The 24072-nt window shown below is 48.2% G+C and overlaps 1 protein-coding gene across 1 annotated transcript in view; it reads left to right on the plus strand.

The window, feature by feature from the left end:
- Window positions 1-24072, plus strand: part of KIF13B (kinesin family member 13B) — a 210742-nt gene that overhangs the window by 158701 nt on the left and 27969 nt on the right. The window contains exons 33-35 of the mRNA XM_088447549.1: window positions 1618-1770; window positions 6931-7008; window positions 11502-11555. Of these exons, the coding sequence (XP_088303675.1) occupies window positions 1618-1770; window positions 6931-7008; window positions 11502-11555 (285 nt within the window). The remainder of the gene's footprint in view (window positions 1-1617; window positions 1771-6930; window positions 7009-11501; window positions 11556-24072) is intronic.

A 24072-nucleotide genomic window follows, 5' to 3' on the forward strand; every position in this document is an offset into this window, starting at 1 on the left:
TCTGTAGGAGTTAATATAGGCGGTAAGTTGGTGCACTGGTTAGCATTGCTGCCTCTCAGCACTGAGGTCTTCAATTCCATTCCTGCCACTTTCTTTGTGGAGTTTGTATGTTTTCCCCATGTTTGTGTGGGTTTATATATGTAATAGGAAATCTAGTTTAAAACCTCCACTGGGGCAGGGACTAAATACTCTCTGTAAAGTGGCGTGGGGAATATGTGTGCACTATATAAATTACTGTTAACAAATAAATTGAATAGGGTTCTAAGGGACGCCTTACAGAATACAATCGCTGTGCTGTTTGAGTCGGGTCTCTGGTTCATGAATGGGTGATGGGGACGGGTAAGCGTGAGAGGAATGTTGGATTAAAGAGGGTTCCGCTAAGGAGGCTGAATTATTCATTTGAAATCATTTGTTTAGTCACCGATTTCCTGGACATTTGGCGGCGTTTGGCGCCCTCTGTACCAACCGCCGTAATTAGAATTCTCCGTTTTGGTGAGAGATCTATCTCCAGCCCTGCCATATGTTCTCTCGGACATCCTGATGTCTCTGCCGTCAGTCCCTCTCCCGTCCGTTCAGGCAGCGTTCCCCCGGAAAGGTTATGCTGTCATCTCCGCGACACGGACACCTTCCTGGGTTCTGCCTGAGTGGTATTGTGTGGAATACAGATTTACATTGATCCATTCGGCCCATGTGCCCTGTGAATGTCTCAGTTCTCTCTGAGGAAGTCACAAACCCAACTGTACGATTCAGCACATTTTATTTATACGTATACTGCCCCGAAACATTAATTCTTACCAGATTCCAACTTTAAGGCATTTTTCTTCTTTGATAATATCTTAAGATCCAGGTTACTGGAGCTGTCCGTATCAGGAAGGCCGTAGCCTATAGACAGGTGCCATTATGACGTGTCTACACACTTGACGCCTTCGGTTGAAGAGCAACTAAAGCCGCTGTATACAATGATTAAATATAAAAAACCATATTACAGAGCTGAATAATGTACATGAAGTGACTTCACACTTAATGATCTATGTCGGTCATGCTCTATTACCCCCCCTGCAGTATGCTGCCACGTTAGGATGGAGGAGCTTCTCAAACAGAGCAGACACAGAGTGACTGACAGATTAGCAGACTTGTCCTGTCATGTGTGGATTAGTTTAAATCTGCACAGGCGGGGGCCAGTGATGTCACAGTGACTCAGATGATGTCAGAGGTGCTTCTGCCTATTTATAATGGCGATCAGGGAGGTCATAAATAATCTGATATTCCTCCTGCCGCCCTGTATAAAGGGTAACCTTAAATAGTGTATTTTGCCTTACTGGTTTAGATCTGAAAATCTAGATTGTGGGGTTTAGTAATTTCTTTAACCCATGATGTTAATGAATCACTGCTCACCAGTAATGCTGGTCACTGGTGAAGAGACATCGCATCCAGTCATGGATAACGTTTCCGTACAGGCACTGATGGACCAGGCTGCGCCGATTAGGCTTATTATAATACAGTAAGCGGAAAGGACTTGCAGTCTTGCAACATTATTAAACTTAAGTTCATCTCGAGCACACTTTTATTCCAGTTACTAAAATATCTCCGAAACCTTTTTTTTTTTATCAACCGCAGGACTCGCAAAGCGCGGAAGACCGTGAAGCCCTGGCGCGGTTGGCCGCAAACGTGGAAGATACCGGCTCAGCAGACTCCGAGGCTTACATCGAAAAGTATCTGCGCAGCGTCCTAGCCGTAGAGAACATCCTCACCTTGGACCGTCTGCGCCAGGTCTGTATTACACGCCGTGCTGGCTGTATGTGCTCGATGTTTGAGTTGGAGCATTAATGTATGTTCTTTACGTAATTTACACCTGCTGAGACGAACACATCTATGAACAGAGGCCCTATCTAACCAGCCACTCAGTGGGAGGGAGGAATGTAATAAGTAGATAGGCTTATACTGAGTCTTCCATTGCCTTCAAGATCCGTGTAAGAGCGACTTAACTTTTACTAGGTGGTGTCACCCCTCTCCAGTTGCAGCAACTTGCACTTGTGTTACTGGAGCTGTATTATTGTCTGAGTGTCCTATGGTAGATAATAGTAAACGTTTCCCTGTGAGAGAGACAGTCTGACGTGTACGGGAAGAAACCGGGCGTATCTGGTCATTGTTGCAAGCGGTCTCTGATGGGACAGGATTTCTAAATTGGTCGGTCCTACGGCAACCTTATATATAGGTTCTGAAACCAAGTGATGGTCATTAGCGTTATCCCATCTATATAATGTATCAAGTGATCTTCCGGTTTTATAGGGGCAAGGGAAGAAATTCAGTTGGAGGAGGTGACTGGTGTCACATTATTTTTTTTGTTGGGGGGGGGCTTGGGAATGGGGTCAAAAATTATACTTTTATTACCCCTCCACAGTAAGCTCCCTAAAAATTTTTGAAGACAGAAGAAAAGTCCATTTTAATGAAACACAATATTTCAGATCTGCAAATTCCGTCATTTTTATGTAAAGCCAAAATCGTCTGCGGAGAAATGATCTGGGACTGCAGAATAATCCAGGACTGCTCTACATACACTTCAGGACAGATCAGATGTCCGACACACAGTCTGTGCTATAATGGTGTTGGAGAAATGTTCTTTTCTATTTTTAGTTTTTTGATATTTTGTGAATGAATTAACTCTATTGCTCTGAAACCGGAGCAGGGCGCCAGGAGACGTTAACGTCTTTCACCCCCCCTTCTCATGCAGGCTTTCTGCCCTATAGGCAGGGGACATCGAAATCCGTGCCGCTTAGGTGAAGGCAAGACCAAGGGCTTGGGAGAGAAGACACCGTATCATGCAAAGCCCAGACAAAGTTCCAAATGGCATTTAGACTTTTCCGCTGCCAAATGGGAACAGTCCAGGAGAGCATCCGCCCCACCTGTATTACTGAAAGAGAGCTGGGATGACTTAAACGTCCCACCTGGGAACGCCGTCCCCGTCCCACAGAACAGCAGTCCTCTCTATGATATTGAAGAATATGAGGCTTATTGGTGTGGAAGTGTTGAACGTTTTTTGCCCAACAGTTCGGAGGACTGAGTCCTATAGTGGAGGACAATGCATCTCACCATGATCTTCTCGTCACAAATGAGGACAGCCGACTGGTTTTTGTGAGATTTGATTTCAGGAGAGAAAAAGTTGGGCCAAGAACAACAGGTGCTCTACATGAATGTGATTAGGAACTGTCCGTCTCCATAAAGACTGGACTTTTCTATAGTAACCCGCTGTAAACCAGAGCAGGATCATGAATTGTTCTTCATTTCTGAATCTTTAAGGGTTTGCGAAATGTAGGACGTGAGAACGGGACATATCTGATCACACGGCGCCATCAAGGCTGGCATTGGTCAATTTTAGTAGGTGTGGCATCACCAACAGATAGTTTTACACGGTTGTACTGTAGAGTCTCGTAGACCATTTTATTAACGTATTTTCTATGAAAAGTATCCCGGTAGCGTTTAATGCAAAATCTTTTTCCTGAGAGACCATCTGGTCCTATAATTTATGGGGGTCCCGATGCCTCCTCATCCTAAAATACCACCAACCTCTGTAACAAGCCGTTGTAATGCGTTTTGCCACTTTTCCCCTGACCTGAAAGAGCTCTGTCAGCAATGCCCCCAAAATGTGTCTTCCAGACCCCCTGCTTTATTCGTGAGGGGGCTAAGGAGTGCATATGGCAGGTTCGGGGAATGTATTTTGGAGCACTTACTATGTTTGATGCTTATTGATTGTTATTAATGGCAATAGTATTTCCATTTATCACGGTAGCATTTATCATTTTTTCACTTTGCATTTTTAGGATGAATGAGCGCAGGGGGGATACATAAGTATATTTTTTCTTTTACGATAAGACTTGAGGTGCCTTTTTATGCCAGAAATACCCTGTTCTCTGCTGCTGTAATGCATGAAGGTAGATGAAGTTTCTCGCATAGAGAGCTGTTACTAGACGGCATAGAAGTCCATACAAATCTTATTTCTTATTTCTGAATGTATAAAATCTCATTTATGCATCATTTAAACATATCTCTGAGATATATTATCTTTATTACACATTGCATCATGCATTAGGGCAAAGTTACTAGTGCCTTTTGGTTCGTGCATAGCCCAGCATTGTAGCCTGTATTATATACAAACTTTGGGGTATATTTACTAAAGTGAGAGTTTTTAGAAGTGGAGATGTTGCCCATAGCAACCAATCACATTCTACTTAAAATGTATCTACCACCAATGTATCTAGTCCCATAGGGTTTACATTGGGGGGCTCATTCCAAAGCCCTATATTATTTTATTTTGCTTTTATATTTAATAGCTAGAATCTGGTTGCTATGGGCAACATTTCCTCTTCTAAAAACTCAGTTTAGTAAATATACTCCTTTTGTTTTCTGTCTCTGGCAGTAATAATCCTAATACTGCGACACCTTTTTTTTTTTTTTTTTTTATAGAATCATTTTGAAGTATTAAAGTTTTTTGTAACCTTTTGAAGGTCAAAATATCGCCTGTAGACTTATCGTATGAACCATGTTGAAGTGCTGCTGTAACACTGAAAGTCCTTTTATTGTGCAATGTTTTATGTCTGTGTCCTGCGCGGCTCAGGTCAGCACTTTAGTGATTGCTCAGAAAATACTCCCACAATAAAGTGAATTCCCCCACTCCCTACTTCTATCTAAGGAAAGTCATTGCTCAGACAGTATGGTAAATTAGTTTTATACTGTAATAGTTAGAAATGTCAATGGTTTGCAATATAAGGGGAAAAAAGAATATGGTTTTGTCGTTCCGACCTCTAGATCTGTGTGCGTCTCTTACATGCAGCGCGTTACTTTATATTTCCCCATAACGAGCATTTCCTCCTTGTTAACCTGTGTCAGGAAGTAGCGTTATACATCCAGACTTTAGTCCCAGCTGGCGGCCGGCCGAGATCACAATCACTCCAGTCACGGAGGCCGGGGGCCAGAAAACTAAGTGCCGACTGCTGTATGACCTGAATCTTAATGGAAATACAGATATAAGGTCCATTTTGAGAAAGGACTGTACTGCATTGTGCATTTACCCTAAAATAGAAGAGATCAAAACATCTTTGTATTAGAGGCATGCCCGTGTGAGAAGGACCTCTCCCTGGTTCCTCGCCCAGTCTGCGAGTAACATGGATTTTTAAAGGATCCGTTTAAATATTCGGAGATTATTTACAGAAATCAGACGCTTGTGCGTTGTCATTCAGAGTCGGCTGCCCAGGACGGCACAGTTGTTTAATCTCGCTGTTAATCTCTTACTTTGAGAACAGAAATGCACTGTAATAAAATAATGTATGTCATCATTCAGTGACGAGGCTTTATGGCCCGCGAAAACACGTAGCCAGCCCATACATTTCTGTCTGCGCAAATGTGCTTAATTGCCCAATGATTTTCTCATAAGCCCCAATGGTGAATTAAGCGATGGAGCTTTAACAAGCGGTACAGAGAAGCCTCCTACTACCCACAACAAGGGGCAGCGTAGCACCCACCAAATCAAACGAGTGATATATCCTAGCACCTCCTATATGAAGCTGCAGAATGTCGCACTCCTGCAGAGGGTGTCACTCTCACAAAATCCTTGCACGCTGCAAGAAATCACATTTACACTGTAGGTTGCTTATTTATTTCACCCTTCGTGATAACGCAACTGTAAGCGGTATATTTACTAAAGTGCAGGGTTGTTAGAAGTGGAGTTTTTGCCCATAGCAACCAACCAGATTCTAGTTATTATCCTATAAAAGGTGCTAGGTAAATAATAAGTAGAATCTGATTGGTTGCTATGGGCAACATCTCCACTTCTAAAAACCCTGCACTTTAGTAAATATACCCCTAAAGGTGGGTGCCCACATGGCGGATATATCTGCAGACTGTGCGGAACATATGTTCTGCATACAGACTGCCCGATTCATCGTGACTGACGTCACAACTGGGCGGGCATTTACATGCACCCGCCCAGTTGAGCTGTCAATCACAGCCGGCCCGTGCAACAAGTGTACGGGCGGTCGGCTGACCACCCGTGCACACAGCACGATGCCCCAATATATATGCAAATATATTGGGCATCGGCTGTGCGGCACAGCCAACGCGATACAGTATATCTGTGAACGACGGCGTTCACACATATCGCTGGTACACACTGGCATTGTATTATGTTTTATTTCATTGTATATTGTATTTTGGTTACTAAAATAATTTTACGTTTTTATATTTTATTTTTTTTCTAGTTTAGAAATCCAACACAAGCCTATTGTTTGTACAGTGCAGAGCGTTGCTTTAAAACCACATATAGAACTTTCTTTTATTCGCTCTGGATACGTGGATCACACATACTTGTGCGTTCCATCTGGCAGGATGTGCATCAGGGTCAGCTGCTATGTGAATGACTTTTGTGGTGTCCATGTCTGTTACTGCTAGGTAACCGTTTCATCACAGGAGACTCCTGTGACATCACTGTGACATCACTACCGTGCAGGCAGATGTTCTAGTTTACATGATAAGTTATATTCGATTACCCCACCGCTCACCAAACCGAAGGACATATTTGACCGATTCCTGTCACCTGTGAATTATTCAATAGCAGATTAGACCCTTGAGCATAATATGGAAGTCAAATATATAAATAGATACAGGCAACCATACACGATCCATAGACAGGCTTATTACGGCCGTGAAAGAATCGTTGTGCCCAAAATATAATTATAATGATTATTGTAATGACTTCGGTAGAGGCGTTGGGCACATTTCCTCTCTGACACTACTCGTGACTCCTCTTGGTTGGATATAACATGGGAAAGTAAATCTATTTCCTTCATTAAGATATTTATGAATCCTTGTAGCCTCTTGTTAATCTGTATATGAGCTGTATTGACCGGTTGGTAACCGCTGTTGTTTCTGCTCTTTTAGGAGGTGGCGGTGAAGGAGCAGTTATCGGGAAAGGGGAAGCTGAGTAGGAAAAGTCTAAGTTCCCCCAACGTTCACAGAGTAAGTTCCGTCCTAAGTGCAGATAGAGTTGTAAGAAACCCATCGTGCCGCCTTTATTGCCAAGTCTTCATAAAGTGTGTAGCGATGAGTATACTGCCGATGTTTTAATCTTCTCCTCATTTGAATGCAATCAGTAGATGACCTTGGCCTACTGTAATAACCTGCCCAATGCAAATATATATATATATATATATATATAACATGATGAAAAGTCTGATGTCCAGGGTTGGAAGAAGTTACTGGGCCCCTTTTGTGCGAAATGCCTTCATTTCTGGGTTTCTTCTAGCTGTGTCCCAGTCTTGTACATTGAGTTGGGCTTTCATGTATGTGAAGTCCCCCGCGGCAGTCCCATGGGGTTTACATCGGGGGGCTCATTCCAAAGCCCTATATTATTTTATTTTGCTTTTATATTTTTCAACTTTTTGAGATCTCAGGAAATATATGTTGGAAAATTAGGTGCAGAAAATAAAGGTTCGCTAATGAGACACGAATACGTTGCGAACAAATACGGAACATCAACTAAATAGAAAGTAGAAATAAATCATGATCGCAATGAGGTGAAGGACAGGAGGATTGTGAGCATCCACCACTTGTAGAGTTATAAAACACAATTTAGAGGAGGAGGCCAATTAGACCCAGTGGCTGAGAATGTTTTGGCGAGTTGGGTATAATACTTGAACTGTGCCCCTTTCTGTATTCAAACCCAATTCTCCCCACAATAGCAGAGGCAAATGCGTTGTCAGACTTCTACAGGTGGCTGTTGGACGTCTAGCGGGGGTGTGATATAAAGAATCGACAGTACGAAGGTTGTTATGCAATATGTCGTCAGGTACAAAAGATCAACATGTTCAAATGAGCGACACGCACAGTTGACATAAAAATGGTTGACATATTTTTTATAATTTTTTTTTAGTTTATTCCTAATCCTAACCCTCCCCCTGGTGCTTAACTTTAGCCCTCTTCCTAGTGCCTAAACCTAATGGTAGCCTAACCCGTCCCTTAGTGCCTAATCCTAACAGTCCCCTCTAGCAGCCTAACCCTAACCCTCCCCCAAGTGCCTAACCTAAAAAATGTTGAATATAAAAACTATAAAAAAAAAATGTGTCGACCATTTGCTTGTCGTCCCCTCGTACCTTTCGACTTTTTGTCACTGTCAACATGGTGCATGTCGACCATCTGGTATCGACCTATGAACGGTCAACCTATTCAGTGCCTACCGTTCATTCGTATTCCGTCTAGCGGAAGATTAGGCATAACCGTTATCTGGCGCAGTAACAGTGAAGTCGGCATTCTTATGATGTTATAGATGAAGCAATGAACTCTTTGCACATTGGGTTTAGCCTTATGTCCAGAAGATTTTCAGCAGAGGTTGGATGAATTCAGGAACATTTTATGTAATCTATTGGAGACAAGCTACCATCTTCTGTACACTTTAGCGACTTTAACTCTTTTATGCGTGTGCATGCCTGGAATGAAGCTACATTCGCTGCAATGCAAAACCCACTTCTCTGGGTCCATTGTCTCCCTGTGTCACGCTCACAAGCTAGCTAATGAATTTCTTTAGGCTGAGCCCCAGTGGCTTATAGTGGACAATATTCGCCTAGCAGAGGCCTGCAACCATTGTGGGAATGGAGGGAAGCCTTGCAGAGGTGTTATGTCCATTAAGACAGTGGTTCCCAAACTCTACTCCTCATGTGGCCTCTCCCAATTGTTATTATCCCAAGGGGCCACCTCCCCGCTCACACATCAATGGTCACTCCCTTGAGTTGGTCGTCCATCCTCTCTGTACTGTTTTCAACTCCCCACTTCCTTTCTCTGACCATCACTATCTCTCCTTCAGCATTATCCCCTCCCGCTCCACACGCACACGCCACTCTTACTAGGCAGAATCTTGATGCCATTCTCTTCCACACTAGACTCCATTCTCTCCCCATTACTTCCCTCACCTGCCTTGACCCTTCTGTGACCATGTCCTCACTACCGCCTTGACTCTGCTGCCCCATCTGTTATCATCAACCTTCGACGGGCACTCCCCAACTATGGCTCTCTACTATGACCACCTTTCTTCAAAAGTGCTCCCGCTCTGCTGGAGGAACTCTTCAGACCCCACAACTCGCCCCCCCCCCCCTCCCCCCTCATCTGCGCTTTTTCAATAAAGGGACAGCGCGTGCCGGAAAAAGGGGGCTTGGTCTCAAATGAAAGGGGCATGGTCACACTAATATTCTCAATTAAAATTCTGACTCACAGTAGCACAATCTTATCCACATTACACCGCACAAAATGCCCCTGGTTCACATTACACCACATAGTAGTGTCCCTTATGTTACGACACACAGTAGTGCCCCTTACACACAGTGCCCACAGTAGTAGTGCCCCTAATACATATAATGCTGACAGTAATAGTGCCCATTATACATGCCCACAGCAGTAGTGTCCCTTATGCAATGCCCCCAGTTGTGGTAGTGCCCCTTATGCAATACCTCCAGTAGTGGTGCCCCCAGTAGTGGCAGTGCCCCTTATGCAAAGCACCCAGTAGTGGTGCTCCTTATGCAGTTCCCCCAGGAGTGATGCCCCTTATGCAGTGCCCACAGTGGTAGTGCCCGTTATGCAGAGCCCACAGTAGTGGTGCCCCTAATGCAGTGTCCCCAGGAGTGGTGCTCTTTATGCAATGGCCCCTGTAGTAGTGCCCCCAGTAGTAATGCCCCTGTAGTAGTGCCCTAGTAATAATGCCCCTGTAGTAGTAACCCAATGCCCCCTGTAGTAGTGCCCACAATAATAATGCCCCCTGTAGTAGTGCCCCAATTGTAATCCCCAGTTCCGGCCCACTTAACCCCTGGTTCTGCTCTCTTACTCACTAAATAATCCTACTTCAGTTCCCTCATCTCCTCTCAGCCTCCAACCCTTGACATTTACTCGCTACCTTCAACTCCCCTTCCCTCCTACATCTGTGCGTTTGATTTTGCCACCCACTTCACCTCCAACATAGAATCCATCCACCATGACATCTCATCACTTCAGGTCTTCCCCCATCTCACTCCAGCAGAACTGCCAACCTTGTCTTCCTTCACTCTGATTTCCCCCCCGTCGTCGCTAACTACTGCCCATCTCTTTTCGACCCTTTGCCTCCAAGCTTTTTAGAGGGTGATGTACAATCGCCTCACCAATTTCCCTCCACCCATTCCCTCCTAGATACACTCTAATCTGGCTTTCAGACCCTTCATTCCACTGAAAACGCCGTCACCAAGGTTACCATCCTCACAGCTAAACTCAAGGACAATTCTCTATTCTTGTACTCTTTGACCTCAGAGCTGCATTTGACACTATTGACCATCCCCCTCTTCTTTCAAACCCTACATCACTCCATTGGGCTACACGACTGGATTCACCTACTACTTGTCCAGTCACTCCTCTGCGTCTACCATAACATTCATTCCACTTAGATTTCATGTCGAGGCCCTCAAAGGTTCTGTCCTCAGTCCCGTTCTCTTCTCCCTCTATGCTTCTTCCCTAGGCGAGATTTGCTATCTCCTCTATGCCGATGATACCCAAATTTACATCTCTTCCCCGGACCCCTCTCTCTCTCTTTCTCTCAAACTTGTTGGTCTCTGTTCTCCAAGTATAATATCTAGGTGTCACCATTGACTTTGCCCTCTCCTTCTCCCTCTACATCCAATCCTTTTCATCCAACCTGCCGGTTCCATCTCCTCAATATTTCCAGAATCGGAACCTCCCTGACCCTGAATTCTACTAACATTTTCTATCCCTCATCATTTCCCGCCTTGATTACTGTAAGCTGCTCCCCTCTGGCCTTCATCTTTTTTTTTTAACTCTCTCGGCTGCTCCCCTCTGCCAGTTCTCCCTAAACCACTGAGAATTGTATTCTCGCTCTTCTTACTTATAATGCTCTCGACCTCACAGCACCTCCCTACATCTGTAGCCTCATTCTCTCACATACTCCTTCCCCCTCTCCTCACTGTGCTAATGGTCTCTTCCCCACCTCCTCCCTGATGACCACTTCCCAATCTCGCATTCGGGACTTCTCCTGGGCCGCTCCTAACCCCAGGAAGACCCTCCCTCGCTCCATTAGACTTTCATCCAGCCTATCATATCACCTCTCCACCTAACTCTGCCCCTCTTCTCCTCATTGTCTACACAATTATCCCCTATAGATTGTACACGAGCAGGGCCCTCACTCCTTGGTCTTCCCTACATCAATATGCTACCTGTGCACTGTAATTGTGCATCTATGTGAATTTATATACCATGTCTGTATAAGTCTGTACTCATGTATCTGTGCTTATTACGTCTGCACTTCTATATCCCCTTGTCCTATTTAACCCCTTGTACAGCACTACAGGACTCTCGTGGCTCCATATAAATAAAAAATGATAATAAACAGTGCTTGATAATAATTTTTACATTTATATTATTATTTTAACTATTTCACTAGAATTTTTTTTTTAACTTTTAAAGTTTTATCTTTTGATTTACAGCTGTCAGGAAGCCGACAGGATCTAGGAGGACAACAAAACCTGGCCAGTAACAGGGTATGATGACATTTGTCTGTGTGTGTGTGCACGTCTGTATATGGGATGCAGTCAGGAAGCCAACGGTCGAAATGCCGACTGTGTAATCCCGACAGGGGACTAAAGATAGGTGCCGAAATCCTGACGCCTATCATTATCCCTACGCCGGGAGCCCGACGCCCGGCACACAACGAATGAAGGTAAGCCGGGCGGCGGGCGTGGACAGCCACATAGGTTTCAGGGCTCCCGTGGGGAGTTAGGGTTAGGCACCTCCTTGGGAGGGATAGGCTAGGGGAAGGGGGGGGTTAGGTTTAGGCACCCCCGGGGGAGGTTAGGGTTAGGCACCACCCCCCCGGGAGGGTTAGGTTTAGGCTGTGAGGATCGGGGGGTTAGGTTTAGGCACTTACAGGGACAGTTAAGTTTAGGCACTAGGGGCACCCTTAAGGGAGGGTAGGGATAGGGGGGGGGGAGGGAAGGGTTAGGGATAGGGGGGGGGGGGGAAGGGTTAGGGATAGTCCTCTACTTACCGATCGGGATTGTCACTGCTGCCGGGGTTCCAGCGTCGGGATTTGAACCGCCGGCCATAAGTCCGGGCGTCATTCATACCGATCCCCGATACTGTTATCATGCTATCTTGAAAGTCAAAACTATTCACAAAAGAAACAAAAGTTTAGCATCAATATTTAAGGAGTGTAAAAAAAAAAACAAAAACACTTTGCAGACTCCTTTCTGAGGGATTATTATTGATCTGGTGACAGCAGAGCTGCAATTTTTTTCTCTGTGCAAAATAATTTATCACTTCAGAGCAGGGGACAGATAGTCGATCATTCAAATAGAATCTGCTGTACGATTCCCGGAGCTGGAACGATCGGTGACGCTGCCTGATTACCCACTGAGAACGTTCTGTGAATAACACACATATATAAGTGATGGCTACGCTGTGACTGCGGGAAACTTTTTTTTCTACTTCAGGGTCCATAGGGTATCCACAGGATACCTTGGGGTATAGGTGTGACGTCAGTCGCAGGGCACCAAAGAGTTAAGCTTTCAGCCTCCCAGGATGCACTAGGTCCCCCTCCTATACCCCGCCCCCGAGCCAAGGCACCTCAGTTTAGTTTGGTGCCCGGCCGGAGTCGGGTGCACCTGTTGGAGTGGGGGCTAGAAGAGCCCCTGAAGCTTTTCTCATGCAGCTGTGGCTGCACATCTGGATGAACAGCATGGACAGTCAGTCCTGACGTCCATGCTGTCTTCCCTACACCCCGCCGGTACCAGAACGCCGGTACTGATCCGGGGATGCTGGTGGGCGTCTGGGGTCACAGCTAGCGGTGACCCCAGATGCTCCGGACCATGGCCGGATTCAAGGGGGACAGAGGTAAGCAGCGGGGTCCCGCGGTGGGTCCCCGCTGATCACATGGTCCTAAGTCCCCAGGCAGGGGGCTCCCTGGGGACTGGCTGCAGCGTGGAGCCAGGCGACCAACCTGCGCTTCCACTACCCCCTGGGACAGCGGACCGCAGCAGAGCGGTAGCGCTGCGGCGTCCCAGGGGTTAAATGCATGCCAGGGGAGCGCGCCTTCCCTGTCTCACAGCCGGCGCCTCCCCCGCTGCACACAGCCCTCTCTGCATGCTGCCGACTGGTCCTGTGGCAGCGCTCCTCCCCCAGGCCAGCCTCCTCTCTGCTCCTCGGCGGCCATCTTCTCCAGAACGCATGGTGAACGCTGCTGGAAGCGCTGGACGGAAGCATCGTGGTCTGAGTCCCCCCGCATACCTCTCCTCCGCTGTGGTCAGGTCTGTGTATGCAGCGCTGTGTCCTACCAGGCCCTGTGTCTGTGTAGTTGAGTGATCAGCGCTGTTAGTGCAGGAATTGTTATTTTTCTGCATTGTATGTGACTGTGCTAGCGCTGCCTGTAATCTTTTCTTCTCTAAACTGTCAGCTTTATTACTGTCCCTGTTCTTTCTGCTAAAGCCCTTGCGGTGCGGTGCTGCAGGGTGGTCTCTCGCCTATTTAATACTTAATTGGTGAGAGAGGTCACATACGTGGTGCCATCATGTCTGAAAGTGATTTTCCCCTCCGGCTACAGTGTACCACATGCAAAGTACCGTTAGCGGAGGGGGAGGGTAGCGCGGAGGGCCTTTGCCGGCAGTGTTTGTCCATGGCGCGGCCTATTACGGTTACTGCACCGGTACAGGAGCCGCCCTGGGCTTGTTTCGCTCAGGCGTTAACAGCTTTAGTGGGCCAGTTAGCTCCGCAGCCCGCGTTTACTCCGATGGGTTTGTCCCAGCAGTCTGTGGTGTCGTCACCCATGCAGGGGTTCCCACGACAATTGGTGGTACCCCACAGTCTCCCTATTTCCCCGCTCCCGGGTTCTCAGGAGCCAGCGTGGGTTAACTCCCTGACGAGTTCTGTACAGCACTTGTCGGATGTGTTGCAAGGGGAGTCTGTGATGCAGTCTCATAAAAGGCCGGTGGCGTCTCTGTCCGCTCCTTATGAGGATGACGAAGGGACGTCTGATGATGGGGAGATTCTAGATCCTTACGATCAGGAACCTCTCCATACTAAGGACGCTGATGCTAAGTCCAAAGTATATATTCCTGGACTTATTCGGGCGGTCCGCACAGCCTTGGTGATTGAGGACGAAGTTCCCCCAGCGGCTAAATCTAAGTATGCCTTTTTCAAAGATGTGAAGGGCGATGCCACAGTCTTTCCTCTTTCGGGTCAGTTGGTGGACCATTTAGAGGAGGCGTGGAAACAACCTGGCAAAAGATACCAGCCGCAGAGACGCCTGGCGGTGGCTTATCCGTTCGCGGATAATTATTTTGCGGAGTGGGAATCCCCTCCACAGGTGGATTCTCACGTGACCCGTCTTGTCCGTAGTGCCACATTGCCGATGCCATCCATGTCCTCCCTTAAGGATGCTACGGACCGCAAGGTAGAAATCTGCCTGAAGTCCGCTTATTCCCTTGCAGGGGGGGCAGCACGGCCGGCTATGGCCATTTGCTGGGTTGCCAGAGCGATGGAGCGCTGGGCGGATTCATTAGAGGCTTCTTTTGAATCCGACTGTCCGGCCGATCAGGCGGAGTTGATTAGCAATCTCCGTGATTCGGCCACCTACATCAACGAGGCGGCTCTAGACATTAGTACTCTGGTGTCTAGAATTTCTTCAGCAGCGGTAGCTGCTCGTCGCACCTTGTGGCTGCGATCCTGGAAGGCGGACGCAGATTCCAAGAAAGGTCTGGAAGCGTTGCCGTTTACCGGAGAAGTTCTCTTCGGTCCGGATCTGGATAAGATTGTGGCCACGCTGGCGGCAGCCAAATCTGCCTGTCTCCCGTCGGCCGCTGCTCCTTCTGGTTCGGGACCATCGTCCTTTCGGTCATCTAGGGCCCAGGGCAGGCCCAAACCACAGTCGTTTCCTCGACAGGCTGGCCCTAAGAAATCGGTCAAGCCCCGGAAGCAGGCACGGATACGCCCTCTCCTTCCGGCACAGACCCCCGGCTCGCTTCTTCACCACGGGTCTCCCATCAGACCGGAACAAGGCTACGGAGCTGCGGAAGGTATTGCACACTATGCTCCAGGCTGGAGTTATAGTGGCGGTTCCATTCTCCCAGAGGGGCCAGGGTTTCTATTCAAATCTATTTTTGGTACAGAAACCCAATGGGTCATATCGTCCGATTCTCAACCTCAAAGCACTCAACAAGTCTTTGCGGGTCCCGAAGTTTCGGATGGAGACCCTACGGTCCATCATTCTGGCGCTGGAACCTGGGGACTACTTGGTGTCATTGGACATACAGGACGCTTACCTGCATGTCCCTATTCTTTGGCGCCATCAACAGTTCCTCAGGTTTGCAATCAGCAGCGACCACTTCCAGTTTCGGGCGTTACCTTTTGGCCTGGCAACAGCACCACGTGTTTTCACCAAGGTGATGGCGGTCATGGCGGCTTCTCTGCGGCTGCAGGGAGTCCGCATGTTGCCGTATTTGGACGACCTGTTATTGGTGGCAGGATCTCCAGAGCTCCTGTTACGCCACTTGGACCTGACCATTGCACTGCTGCAACGGCACGGCTGGCTAATCAACTGGCAGAAGTCCACTCTAATCCCGTCTCGGAGGATTCTGCATCTTGGAGCCTTATTGGACTCGGGACAGCAAAGGATCTTCGTGACGGAGGACAAGATCTCTGCTTTACAGTCAAGGGTGCGCAGTTGTCTGCACAGCCGCCGGGTGTCCTTACACTCGGCGATGAGGTTACTGGGCTCCATGGTGTCGGTGTTCGACATGGTGGAATACGCCCAGTTTCACTCCAGACCTCTGCAGCACCTGATCCTGTCCAAGTGGAACGGGCTGACTCAGTCTCTGAAGTCCCAGACGATTGTGCTCACCCAGGAGGTTCGCCTGTCCCTTACGTGGTGGTTACAGACGACCCACCTCAACAAGGGACGTCCGTTCTGGGTTCCAAATTGGGTCCTGTTGACAACGGACGCCAGTCTTCGGGGCTGGGGAGCAGTTTCGGGTCCACACTTGTTCCAGGGCAGGTGGACGCCGACAGAAGCGGAGCTTCCAATAAATATCTTGGAACTCCGTGCGGTCTTCAATGCCCTCCAGCAGGCACAGCGGTTTCTCCAGGGTCGCCCGGTGCAGGTCCAGTCGGACAACGCTACCACCGTGGCCTACATAAACAGGCAAGGAGGAACTCGCAGTCGGGCGGCTCTCGTAGAGGTCTCTCGGATCCTGGTTTGGGCGGAGCGCAATCTTCCGGCCATATCAGCGGTTTTCATCCCGGGAGTGCTCAATTGGGAGGCGGACTTTCTAAGTCGCCAGGACGTTCATCCGGGGGAATGGTCCCTGCACCCGGACGTTTTTCAACTACTGGTGGACAGGTGGGGTCTTCCAGAAATCGACCTCATGGCGTCCCGGCACAACAACAAGTTGCCGGTGTACGGGTCTCGCACAAGAGACGAAGGGGCGTCTCTGGTGGATGCTCTGTCCGTCCGGTGGACGTTCCGGTTCGCATACCTGTTCCCTCCGGTCTCCCTTCTTCCACGGGTAATCCGGAAATTCAAACAGGAAGGAGGGACGCTCCTGTTGATAGCTCCCGCGTGGCCCAGACGGCACTGGTTCTCAGACCTTCAGGGTCTGTCCGTGGACATTCCTCTGCGGTTGCCGCTACGACCGGACCTTCTGTCTCAGGGTCCTTGCCTTCACCCGGACCTAACTCGGCTGTCTTTGACGGCGTGGCTGTTGAGACGGCCATGCTGAGGTCCCGGGGGTTTTCCAGCTCTGTGGTGCGTACCATGTTACGAGCTCGGAAACCGTCTTCCGCGAGGATATACCATCGCGTGTGGCATACGTTCTTCCAGTGGTGTCGACCGAGAGGTTATGCACCGCGGGAGTTTCGTCTGTCTCGGATTCTCGCCTTCCTGCAAGCGGGACTAGATCATGGGCTTCGCCTTGCTTCTTTGAAGGTACAGGTTTCGGCCCTATCTGTCTGGTTTCACCGTAGGATTGCTACAATCCCGGATGTGCGCACCTTTATGCAGGGTGTTCTCCGCATTCAGCCGCCCTTTGTTCCACCTGTGGCGCCTTGGGATTTGGCTGTGGTCCTGAGGGCTCTCCAAGGACCGCCGTTTGAACCACTGGGCTCAGTGGATCTTAAATGGCTAACAGCTAAGACTGTTTTCCTTCTGGCCATTGCTTCGGCCAGACGTGTTTCTGAGTTAGGGGCTCTTTCTTGTAGACCCCCTTTCTTGGTTTTTTATGGGAACAGGGCAGTGCTCCGCACTCGGCCCGAGTTTCTTCCCAAAGTTGTTTCCCAGTTTCATATTAACGAGGAAATAGTTGTTCCGGCCTTTAACTCACCGGGTCTTTCCGTGGGTGAGGCCTCTTTGGATGTTGTGCGGGCCTTAAGGACTTATGTTGACCGCACTTCTTCGTTTAGGAAGTCGGACGCTTTGTTTGTCCTCTTTGGCTTCCGTAAAAAGGGTTGGCCTGCTTCAAAGCAAACTTTGGCAGCCTGGATCCGTATGGCTATTTCTGAAGCTTATCTTCATGAAGGCCTACCGGTCCCTCCTTCTCTGAAGGCTCATTCCACTAGGTCTGTGGGTCCTTCGTGGGCAGCTCGACGTGGTGCCTCGGCAGTTCAGATCTGCAAGGCTGCTACGTGGTCTTCTGTCCATACCTTCGTGAGGTATTACAGGTTTGACACCTTCGCCTCTCAGGATGCTTCCTTCGGGCGGCGGATTCTCCTTTCTGCACAGGAGCGTCCCCACCCTTAAAGGATACTGCTTTGGGACATCCTCAAGGTATCCTGTGGATACCCTATGGACCCTGAAGTAGAAAATATGAGATATGGTAAGAACTTACCCTTGTTATCTCTATTTCTACGAAGTCCATAGGGTTCCACAGGACTCCCGCCCTGTCGCACCTGTGCTGCAGATGGGCTTTGCTCTGGTCACCGGTTTTCCGTCTCCCTCTGGTGAGAATGTGATTCTTGTATGTGTCCAGATCTTTGTTCTCTCTCTTCCTTCTCCTCCTCCGGCCTATGGCTTGGTAACTAACTGAGGTGCCTTGGCTCGGGGGCGGGGTATAGGAGGGGGACCTAGTGCATCCTGGGAGGCTGAAAGCTTAACTCTTTGGTGCCCTGCGACTGACGTCACACCTATACCCCAAGGTATCCTGTGGAACCCTATGGACTTCGTAGAAATAGAGATAACAAGGGTAAGTTCTTACCATATCTCATATTTTTTTTAACGTAAAAGTTGAAAGATTAAATTACAAAGCGAATAATTGCTGCGGTGCAGTGTAAAATTCACACTTGGGGGTGCAGAGGGCGTCTGTTTGCGCAGGTGTAGCCAAACGCAAATATTTGTGCAAGAGCTGAAGATTGCAGCAGCCAATGAGTGGAGTTGTGCAGAGGGGGTATAGTACTTTGGTAAGTACAGATTAGGGGCACTGGAGCGCCTGGTTTTTCGTTGCAGCACAAAAGTAAGAATTATTTTGTGGAGCAAAAAGTGGCGAGAGGGCGTATTTTCTGCTGCGTCCTTGCTGCGTGGAGGTGCAGAGTCATCTCTGCTTCCCAGTGCCTCATGCCTCATTCTATACTTTTAACAAGATGCATTTTCCACCAGTTGCTCTTTGGCAGAGAAGCGCTTTGCTAGGTACCCTATGCATAATGTAAGAACAAGAATTCAAACTTACAAACATGTAATAAAAGCACTATGTTAATAAAGTCTAGTGAATTTTTATTCTATTTAGTTATTGCGGTAATGTTGTCTGCTAGTGTTCTATTACCAGTTAAGCGGCTTCCTTTCTTCAAACCACTAGATGGTGCCGTATCTGACCACACTGACCTCTTATAGAAGGAAATTTACCGTATATCACTTGGGCATATATATATATAGATATAGATATAGATATATATATGTATATATATATATATATCTATATATATTAAAATGCATTTAGTTTTTTTACTTTGCAGTTCGATTTAAGTTTTGCAGCAGTCAGGAGTTTTGCTTGTCCATTACCTTTCCACTAGCTAGTTTATATTATATTTTATTAACTGTAATACTGTAGGTTCTAAGTTGGTTTTGCCTGTATAAAAATTTGCTGAAAACTCTGCAGTTTTGAAAAATCGTACCCTATTTCCCCCTACATGTAACATTGATAAATGTGTAAAAAGATTTTGTTATATGGCAATAAATAGGCATGACCGTTTATACTGTATATTTCTGATGGATATCATTGCAATCATTGTTCTCTCAACTTATCTTGGGCAGTTAAAGGTAGACGTTCTACACACTAATTACCCTCACACCTACCCTACTCCCACCTATACTACTCACACTGGTACACCCTCACACCTACCCTACTCCCACCTATACTACTCACACTGGTACACTCTCACACCTGCCCTACTCCCACCTATACTACTCACACTGGTACACCCTCACACCTACCCTACTCCCACCTGTACTACTCACACTGGTACACCCTCACACCTACCCTACTCCCACCTGTACTACTCACACTGGTACACCCTCACACCTACCCTACTCCTACCTATACTACTCACACTGGTACACCCTCACACCTACCCTACTCCCACCTATACTACTCACACCTACCCATCTCCTACCTGTACTACTCACACTGGTACACCCTCACACCTACCCTACTCCCACCTATACTACTCACACTGGTACACCCTCACACCTACCCTACTCCCACCTATACTACTCACACTGGTACACCCTCACACCTACCCTACTCCCACCTGTACTACTCACACTGGTACACCCTCACACCTACCCTACTCCCACCTATACTACTCACACTGGTACACCCTCACACCTACCCTACTCCCACCTATACTACTCACACTGGTACACCCTCACACCTACCCTACTCCCACCTATACTACTCACACTAATACACCGTCACACCTACCCTACTCCTACCTATACTACTCACACTAATACACCGTCACACCTACCCTACTCCCACCTATACTACTCACACTGGTACACCCTCAAACCTACCCTACTCCCACCTATACTACTCACACTGGTACACCCTCACACCTACCCATCTCCTACCTGTACTACTCACACTGGTACACCCTCACACCTACCCTACTCCCACCTATCCTACTCACACTGGTACACCCTCACACCTACCCTACTCCCACCTATACTACTCACACTAATACACCGTCACACCTACCCTACTCCCACCTATACTACTCACACTGGTACACCCTCACACCTACCCTACTCCCACCTATCCTACTCACACTGGTACACCCTCACTCCTCCCCTACTCCCACCTATACTACTCACACTGGTACACCCTCAAACCTACCCTACTCCTACCTATACTACTCACACTGGTACACCCTCACACCTACCCTACTCCCACCTATACTACTCACACTGGTACACCCTCACACCTACCCTACTCCTACCTATACTACTCACACTGGTACACCCTCACACTACCCTACTCCCACCTATACTACTCACACTAGTACACCCTCACACTACCCTACTCCCACCTATACTACTCACACTGGTACACCCTCACATCTACCCTACTCCTACCTATACTACTCACACTGGTACACCCTCACATCTACCCTACTCCCACCTGTACTACTCACACTGGTACACCCTCACACCTACCCTACTCCCACCTGTACTACTCACACTTACACCCTCACACCTACCCTACTCCCACCTGTACTACTCAAACTTACACCCTCACACCTACCCTACTCCTATACTACTCACACTGGTACACCCTCACACCTACCCTACTCCTACCTATACTACTCACACTGGTACCCCCTCACACCAACCCTACTCCTACCTATACTACTCACACTGGTACACCCTCACACCTACCCTACTCCTATACTACTCACACTGGTACACCCTCACACCTCCCCTACTCCCACCTGTACTACTCACACTGGTACACCCTCACACTACCCTACTCCCACCTATACTACTCACACTGGTACACCCTCACTCCTCCCCTACTCCCTCCTATACTACTCACACTGGTACCCCCTCACACCAACCCTACTCCTACCTATACTACTCACACTGGTACACCCTCACACCTACCCTACTCCCACCTATACTACTCACACTGGTACACCCTCACACCAACCCTACTCCTACCTATACTACTCACACTGGTACACCCTCACACCTACCCTACTCCTGCTTACAGTATACTACTCACACTAATGCACAATCACACCTACCCTACTCCTACCTATACTACTCACACTGGTACACCCTCACACCTACCATACTCCCACCTGTACTACTCACACTTACACCCTCACACCTACCCTACTCCCACCTATACTACTCACACTTACACCCTCACACCTACCCTACTCCCACTTACAGTATACTACTCACACTAATGCACAATCACACCTACCCTTCTCTCACCTATACTACACACACTGGTACACCCTCACACCTACCCTACTCCTACCTATACTACTCACACTGGTACACCCTCACACCTACCCTACTCCTACCTATACTACTCACACTGGTACACCCTCACACCTACCCTACTCCTATACTACTCACACTGGTACACCCTCACACCTCTCCTACTCCCACCTGTACTACTCACACTGGTAAACCCTCGCACCTCCCCTACTCCCACCTCCCCTACTCACACTGGTACACCCTCACACCTACCCTACTCCTATACTACTCACACTGGTACACCCTCACACCTACCCTACTCCTATACTACTCACACTGGTACACCCTCACACCTCCCCTACTCCCACCTGTACTACTCACACTGGTACACCCTCACACCTACCCTACTCCTATACTACTCACACTGGTACACCCTCACACCTACCCTACTCCTACCTATACTACTCACACTGGTACACCCTCACTCCTCCCCTACTCCCTCCTATACTACTCACACTGGTACCCCCTCACACCTACCCTACTCCTATACTACTCACACTGGTACACCCTCACTCCTCCCCTACTCCCTATATACTACTCACACTGGTACCCCCTCATACCAACCCTACTCCTACCTATACTAATCACACTGGTACACCCTCACACCTACCCTACTCCCACCTATACTACTCACACTGGTACACCCTCACACCAACCCTACTCCTACCTATACTACTCACACTGGTACACCCTCACACCTACCCTACTCCCACCTATACTACTCACACTGGTACACCCTCACATCTACCCTACTCCCACCTGTACTACTCACACTGGTACACCCTCACACCTACCCTACTCCCACCTGTACTACTCACACTTACACCCTCACACCTACCCTACTCCCACCTGTACTACTCAAACTTACACCCTCACACCTACCCTACTCCCGCTTACAGTATACTACTCACACTAATGCACAATCACACCTACCCTACTCTCACCTATACTACACACACTGGTACACCCTCACACCTACCCTACTCCTATACTACTCACACTGGTACACCCTCACACCTCCCCTACTACCACCTGTACTACTCACACTGGTACACCCTCACACCTACCCTACTCCCACCTATACTACTCACACTGGTACACCCTCACACCTACCCTACTCCTACCTATACTACTCACACTGGTACACCCTCACACCTCCCCTACTCCCGCTTACAGTATACTACTCACACTAGTACACCCTCACACCTACATTACTCCCACATATACTACTCACACTGGTATACCCTCACACCTACCCTACTCCTATCTATACTACTCACACTGGTACACCCTCACACCCACCCTACTCCTACCTATACTACTCACACTGGTACACCCTCACACCTACCCTACTCCTACCTATACTACTCACACTGGTATACCCTCACACCTACCCTACTCCTACCTATACTACTCACACTGGTACACCCTCACACCTACCCTACTCCTATCTATACTACTCACACTGGTACACCCTCACACCTACCCTACTCCTACCTATACTACTCACACTGGTACACCCTCACACCTCCCCTACTCCTACCTATACTACTCACACTGGTACACCCTCACACCTACCCTACTCCCGCTTACAGTATACTACTCACACTAATGCACAATCACACCTACCCTACTCTCACCTATACTACACACACTGGTACACCCTCACGCCTACCCTACTCCTATACTACTCACACTGGTACACCCTCACAACTCCTCTTCTCCCACCTGTACTACTCACACTGGTACACCCTCACACCTACCCTACTCCTATACTACTCACACTGGTACACCCTCACACCTACCCACTCCTACCTATACTACTCACACTGGTACACCCTCACTTCTCCCCTACTCCCACCTATACTACTCACACTGGTACACCCTCACACCTACCCTACTCCTACCTATACTACTCACACTGGTACACCCTCACACCTACCCTACTCCCGCTTACAGTATACTACTCACACTAATGCACAATCACACCTACCCTACTCTCACCTATACTACACACACTGGTACACCCTCACACCTATCCTACTCACACTGGTACACGCTCACACCTCCCCCTACTCCCACCTATACTACTCACACTGGTACACCCTCACACCTACCCTACTCCCACCTATACTACTCACACCTACCCTACTCCCACCTGTACTACTCACACTGGTACACCCTCACACCTGCCCTACTCCCACCTATACTACTCACACTAGTACACCCTCACACCTACCCTACTCACACTAGTACACCCTCACACCTACACTACTCCTATCTATACTACTCACACTGGTACACCCTCACACCTACCCTACTCCCACATATACTGCACCCCTACAGTTACCATACTCACACTAATACTACTCACACTAATTTCCTGTTACAACTGTTCTAGTCTTCACTCTTACTCACAATTGCAAGTCTTGTTCCAGCTGTGTCCTCATCCAATTAGACCCTTCAAAGCTACAGTAATATCAGTTATATGAGACACAGGAAATGCCTTTTCACTGCACAAATTAACCCAC

Source organism: Taudactylus pleione, unplaced genomic scaffold (assembly GCF_031769625.1).
Source record: "Taudactylus pleione unplaced genomic scaffold, aTauple2 ptg000434l, whole genome shotgun sequence".
NCBI classification, from domain to species: domain Eukaryota; kingdom Metazoa; phylum Chordata; class Amphibia; order Anura; family Myobatrachidae; genus Taudactylus; species Taudactylus pleione.